The 6793-nt window shown below is 37.5% G+C and overlaps 2 protein-coding genes across 2 annotated transcripts; one reads left to right on the top strand and one right to left on the bottom strand.

The window, feature by feature from the left end:
* Positions 1–785: 785 nt before the first annotated feature.
* On the top strand, positions 786–1217 carry LOC107858718 (biogenesis of lysosome-related organelles complex 1 subunit 2; the record flags this gene model as incomplete). The annotated part of the gene is given in 1 exon segment (XM_047406427.1): positions 786–1217. A coding segment is annotated over 1 exon segment (270 nt), but the record flags the coding sequence as incomplete, so codon positions are not given.
* Positions 1218–1619: 402 nt separating this feature from the next.
* Positions 1620–6575, bottom strand: LOC107858717 (alpha/beta hydrolase domain-containing protein 17C). The gene is made up of 5 exons (XM_016703484.2): positions 5699–6575; positions 3048–3084; positions 2730–2966; positions 2575–2622; positions 1620–2223 (listed from the first exon to the last, which is right to left on the bottom strand). Exons 1-5 carry the CDS (start codon positions 5998–6000, stop codon positions 2002–2004), a joined length of 846 nt encoding a protein of 281 aa, XP_016558970.1. The 5' UTR covers positions 6001–6575; the 3' UTR covers positions 1620–2001.
* Positions 6576–6793: the final 218 nt, after the last annotated feature.

Genomic DNA, 6793 nt, shown 5'->3' with positions numbered 1-6793 from the left:
TATATGCTGTCCTACCTTTATGTCTTACTAAATGTGCAATTAGTGTTGCACTTACATTAGCAGCACGGACAGGATTTTCAAAGGAATTAGCTGTTTTTTACATGTTTCTGATATGATTCCAGTTCATTAGTTCATTTAGACCAATTGTATTTCAGAACTCATTTGTAATTCATTTACACTAGCTGGTTGTTAGTTAAAAACAGTTAGTTTGTTTTAGTGTAGTGACAGGGCACGTGACTTAGCACATGATACACCTGTCCCCAAAGTTAGTTGTAACTAACTTTCCCTCCCCCTAGTTGGATCTCATATAAGGAACTGATTAGCTATTGCAATATTCATTCAGAAATTACACAGTGAATTACAATCTTCTTTCTTTCCTCTCTTGTTACAGAATTCCCAATTAGGGTATTAGAAGTGAGTTGTTCAGGAGTGATTCTTGTCATTTACTCTTTAGGCTCCTTCCTAACAGCTTTCAATTCCATAAGAATTCTGGGCTGTATCAGTTTCTCATAGTAATCATACTGCACTCTGCAGCATTGCCCTCCCAATAACTGAACAGTGTTCATTAGTAGGCAGCTTAGAGATAATTTGCACAACTGAAATTCAAGATTGTTTTTTGAAGAGTCTGACCTGATAAGTTCAGAAATGATCAGTTAATGGTATAACTATTTGTTGCTTGGAGAAAATACTTGGAAATTTTATTTCATAGTTTTTGTTACCGCCTTACGTATATTAGAAACTATTTTTGCCTAATAAAAGCTTCTGCTGCTTGTGTCATTGTATCTCAGGAAACCAACAATTTACTTGGACTTGTGGAGAAAATGAATACCAGAGTTGCTGAAGAATATAAAGGTTTTGGAGATGTGGCTTCAGGATTGAGGATCTTTGTGGAGCAATTGAAGTCTAAGAGTGGCAGCTTTGATGAGTATGTTCAACAGATTGACACAATAGAACAGCAAGTAACAGAACTCGAAGCTGTAATTTCGATGCTTGATAAGTATGTTTCCTTGGTGGAATCCAAGGTGCAATCTGCCTACCAAATTCCTCCACCTTGAATCAACAGTGTTATCTTCTTTTTGTTTCTATTGCAATAACATAAAAGCTGTTTCTGGATTGAATTAAACTTGATTTTAATATGTGATCAAGCAACACCATACAGATAACAAGAAATTCATGTACCAACTACTATCTCAAATGGAAGGAGGATATTTGAATGAGTTTTTAGTGCACGTATTTTTCACACCATAGGTTCGCTTGTTTGTCTTTTTGCAGTTCATATGAATCTTGTCATCTGTCTTTAACTCTTTTTCTCCGATGATGTTTTTACTCTTTAAATTTAGTGTTCTCACTTCTCTTCTGCTGCAATGCTTCTTGATATTTTGGACGACCAAAACTAAATCGTGCTATGTGATCCCTCTCGTGAGATAATTATTAAGTTTTACTCTGAATAAACATACACATCATGTTAACGATTTACCAAAAGTGTATACTACATGACTAGCCTGTTAAAGCAATCTCCTATCTCTGTAAAAGTGACATGGAAGCTGTCTACAAAACAATTAACCACCAGAGCACTCAAAAGATAGAGGTAAGTGGAGAAGAAACTTTCACGAGTGAGGTAGTTGGAAAATTCTACACTCTTGAAGCAGTTGAAATTGCATAATACGACTGATCTCGTAATATTAACAAAAAATCGCCACCAGCAGCATCTTGCATTCATATTTTATACAAGATTATGCTAATTAGTACGAGGAAACAAAAGATGCAAAACACCCTTAGCCAGCTGATATAATATGTCTGATTAAAGTTGTTTCTTGCTTTCTTTGGCGGTTCTGAATCCATATTCTTGCCAAACTTTTCATTCTCGTCGATGCTACCTCTGGAAATGCCTCTCCGATCTGTGTTTAGTGGTATGCTTTTACTCTCTTTTCTGTACTTGATCTAGATTTCTCTGTCTGGTATGTGCAAGGTTTGCATTACTATCTGTGCTATCTCGACTTTTCAAGGTTTATCTATTTGGTCCAGACTTTGTGCATTTCCATTGGTAGAAACCGTTGATTTCTCAATAGCAGATATGAACTTCTTCAGATGTTTTATGTACTCGGGGTAGAGCTCCAAATCACAATGGTTACCTCCTTCAACCCACAACGGATCATATTTTTGCTTACATAGATCAAACAGCTGCTTACCATGGGAAAAATCCACAACATCATCTGCAGTGCCCTGAAATGTCAAAGAAGTTCATATGGGGATGTCAGCTAGCAGTTGTAGAATCAAGTGCCACCATTGTAGTACTTGGAAGTCGATTCATATAAACTACATGCCATCTATCTGTACCATTCTACCCATTGGGGAGGGTAACTTGGTCAAACTGGAGGCAGAATAGCAAAGCATACACAATATTAGTCCAACCTATAATTATTTCCCCGCAAAACAATCAACCGCAAAATGAAAGTGACTATCAGTTTGTAACCAAAACTCAGTGTAACCAGTAGATCAGTTTTGCTAATTTATCAACAGTTACTAATCCATGACAAAAGCAAAAAGCACTTTAAAGGTAATATGGATACTCACATGAATAATGAGGACTGGACATTCGACCGATGGTATCTTGTCAATGTTCTGCATTTGGGAAAGAGAGAAAAACAGCTAATTACAAGGGGGGAAATACAAGAAAACTAAATTTGGTCAAACATAGCTCCACATACTACCACAAACAGAATGTTAACCTTATAAATGTCAAACCAGTATGTCCGCTTTACTGGATGCAAGACGCGAACTCCAGAAAGTATCGGGCTGTGTAGAACCACTGCCCTCAATCTTGATAAGCGGGATCCCAAATCTAATGTTGGTCCACTACCAACAGACTGTCCATATAATATTATATCCTCCTCTTTCGCCCCATATGTCTCTTCAAGGCACTTATATGCGGCTTCTATGTCAGCGTAAGTGTTCTGCTCACTTGGCTATAGAAAAATAAGAATACAGAGTCAAATACTTTCATCTCAAACAGCTTAAATTTAATCACCTAAAGAAATATACCATACCTTGCCAGTGGACTGTCCATACCCTGAATAGTCATACCTGCCAGGAAGGAGAGAAAACTCAGAAATATTAAGGTGAGTTGAACTTCAAATATGTACAGCCTTTTGGCATCCCTTTTTACTTTTTTATTTTTTTCAACTGTGACATTAGGGATTGGATTTGAAGTCACAACTTTTATTGCTTCACAGAAGACTTAGCAAACTTTCCTAAACCTTGAGGTATTTCTTCTCCATTTATAATATAGTACTTGTTTGAAGGAAAGGATGCAGAAATCAAATGGGAAGGAAAAATGAACATCTATTAGAATTTCAAGATCATATAATTTCCTAGGAGCTCGAAATAATTCCCGAGATGATATATGTCACAATTTAAGTTTTTTCACTCTGTATAAAGTGTAAACCACACACCAAGACAAACAAAGCTTATGTCTTAAACAAAATGAACATATTTTTCAACATTAATGCATATCCACCATGTCAGAGTTGGAAATTCCCAAACTATTTCAAAGTATACAGCAACATCAACTTCACAGAGACGGACAAATATCAATCACGAAAGTTAGAACGTCAGTTATGAACGAGCCTCCTCCTCACATGTAAAAAGCACATACGAAACGGTTGAGAATAATAGATCTCATATTGAGGTGCTTAGAGGCTAGAGGTGTTCCTGTGACAAATACTAGGCCGATTAAGGACATGTATGATGGAGGGAGATTCATGTGAAAACGGTGGGAGGAGATTCGGAGCACTTTCCTATTTTGACAGGGTTGCACCCGAGATGACTCTTCGTCAATTTTTATTCGCCTCGGGGATGGATATATTGATGTGGCATATTCAATGGGAGGTGCCTTGATGTATGTTATTTGCAAATGATGTATTTTAATTGACGAGACCAGGCAGAAGTTAATGATATGTTGGAGGTTTGGAGACAAACCCTAGAGTCTAAGTGATTTGGGTTGAGCTGGACTAAGACGGAATACTTGGAGTGCAAGTTTAGTGATTTGATGCATGAGGTTGACATGGTACTGAAGCTGGATTTCCAGGTCATTCGGAAGAGAGAGTTTCAAGTATCTTGGGTCTATGATCTAGGGAAATGGAGAGACTGATGAGGATGTCACATCGTATTGATGCAAGGCGGTTGGAATGAAGGCTCGCTCTTGGAGTCTTGTGTGATAAAAAGGTGCCTCCTAAACTAAAAGACAACTTCTACAAAGTGTTAGGTAAAACGGCCATGTTGCGTGGAGGGGAGTGTTGGCCAATCAAGAACTATCACATCCAAAAGTTTTAAGGTGAGGAAGATGAGGATGCTGCGATGGATGTGTGGATTTACTAGGAGGGATAGGGTTAGAGATGAGATTATTCTTGAGAAGCTAAGAGTGACCTTGGTGGAAGACAAGATGCGGAAAGTGAGATTGAAATGGTTCGACATGTGATGATAGGTGCGCAGATGGCCCAGTACGGAGGTGTGAGAGGTTGGCTATGATGGTTTCAGGCGGGATAGAGGTAGATTGAAGAAATATTGGAGGGAGGTGATTAGATATGACATGAAGTAGTTACAGCTTACTGACCCTAAATAGGACGATGTGGATGATGCGGATTAGGATAGAGAGCTAGTAGGTGGAAGGGCATCCTTGTTAGTAGGAAGGGATGCTGTTTGTAGCCGTGCCAGTAGTCCTCGTGCTATGTGTGTGTATTGTAGTTTCCTGTTCAATGGAGTTTTAGCTATGTTTGTGATTTCGATTAGATAGTTTATAGTACTCAGTGGGTGTCTTGTTTCTGTTATTCTATAGATGTGTTATCTCATCTTGCTTTTTAGTTTTTATTATGTTGTTTATACTGGTTTTTGTCCTGATCCGGGAGTCTATTGGAAACAACCTCTCTACTTCATTTGAGGTAGTGGTATGGACTGCGTACACTTTACCCTACCTAAACCCACTTAGTGAAAATACACTGGATATGTTGTTATTGTGATACAAAAAGTTTTCTCGTAGAAAACACAAGCTTATCTCTGAACCACTAGATGCACCTCATAAGGCTTGAGTAGCTTAATTCTATTCTATGTGGCCCACTGTCAGGAACAGAGGCTAATCCAGATTCAGGATTGATTATCTAGCCTACTGACATGAACATGGAGTATAGATAGAATTCTAACTTCTCTTTTAATATGTACATGTGTAAGTATGAAATACAGAATAAGGTTGCATACAATAGGTCCTTGTGATCCGGCCATTTCTCTTCCCCGGATCTTGCACATAGGGGGAGCTTAGTGCACCGGGCTGACACAATTTATGCGCGTGTCCTAGATATTAAAGTGCACCCACTGATTTTAAATTCCAGAACCACCTCTCCCAGACAGCAAAAATAAAGAACACGTTGTGTATAATTGACCCTACTATCATAACAATTGGGTTCTAATCCGACACAAAAGTCTTTACTAACACAACCTAAAATATCATATATTCTAAATCTATGTATTCATTCTCCTGTACTTTTAATCCTAATATAGAAATGCAGGCTAAGGCTGAGTACAACAGACCCTTGTGGTCCAGCCCTTCCCTGGACCCTGCACATAGCACGGGAGCTTTAATGCACCGGGTTGCTCGTCTAACATTATATGCTAAAGCAATGAAAAGGAGCAAGAGAAAAGTGTATACCCCATCAAATTGACCTGGAGATGAAGACTAAGTTCGGTGAACAAATCATACATCTGCCCCAAATCAGCTGCATTTCCATGAGAATAAAGCACGGTCAACTTGGCAGCTGGATTCCTGACATACATAGCCATAATCTCCGTCCCTTTCTTCGTCCCTAGCTTCAAAATATCCACATGTTCCCCTTGAACCACCTCTGTCATCTTAAGTTTTCCCGTCGATTCTTCCACCGCCACCCCATACGACGGCGGATTAGGCGGAAAAAATGCAAACTTTGCCGCCATTGACGACGTTACAGCTCCCATCGCTCCTCAACCCCTATATATCTATGTATATATATATGATAAAAACGTTTCAATCAATTACATAATCAAAACTATTTTAACACCCAGAGTTCTTGCATCGGTTCCCACACAGGTATCCTTTAGATTTAATTAATTTCAGATACACAAAAGCCGGCCTGAACATCACAGATATAAAAAGAACACCCTCTCTTCTCTATAATTTTTTTTTTCTTGTAAAGAAAGAATGAATCAGAAAAAAGAAAAAATTTAACAAGCCTATATCCAAATTAAATTATGGCTATATAGTATAGCTATTAAATTTTGGGGGAAACAGCTATGTATAGACCAAATTATGCATATGATTGTAACGTTTCCGGTTAGTCATAATCATGAGGGGTTGAGACGTATGGGAGCTGTACAGAGAAAACCAGATTTTTTTGGTTGGAAAATGAAAATTTTGCTTTTAAATTTGGATGGTGCTTCTGTTTGACACGTGGCAGGTTCTTGTGGATTGTAATGTCCGTCCACCTCAATGGTCCTTTGCGTACAACACGTAGAAATAATATAACTGTATTGTTGAGACATAATATACCCTAAGAATAATCTTTTAACACATAACTTATAAGTTATTTTTTACTATTTCATTTTTAATTATTTTTAAATTATTCATTGAGAAAATGTGAAGTACTTAAAAATCTTCTTAAATGAAAGGGTAAAAATTAAATTTTTTTTTAACGTTTCTTGAAAAATAAATAATTTATTTATTTTAAATAATAAAAAATAATTCAATAATTTATTTATATTAGAATGAAGG

This window comes from Capsicum annuum, chromosome 2 (genome assembly GCF_002878395.1).
Source record: "Capsicum annuum cultivar UCD-10X-F1 chromosome 2, UCD10Xv1.1, whole genome shotgun sequence".
Classification (NCBI taxonomy): Eukaryota; Viridiplantae; Streptophyta; class Magnoliopsida; order Solanales; family Solanaceae; genus Capsicum; species Capsicum annuum.
This window is presented reverse-complemented; position numbering and strand designations above follow the sequence as displayed.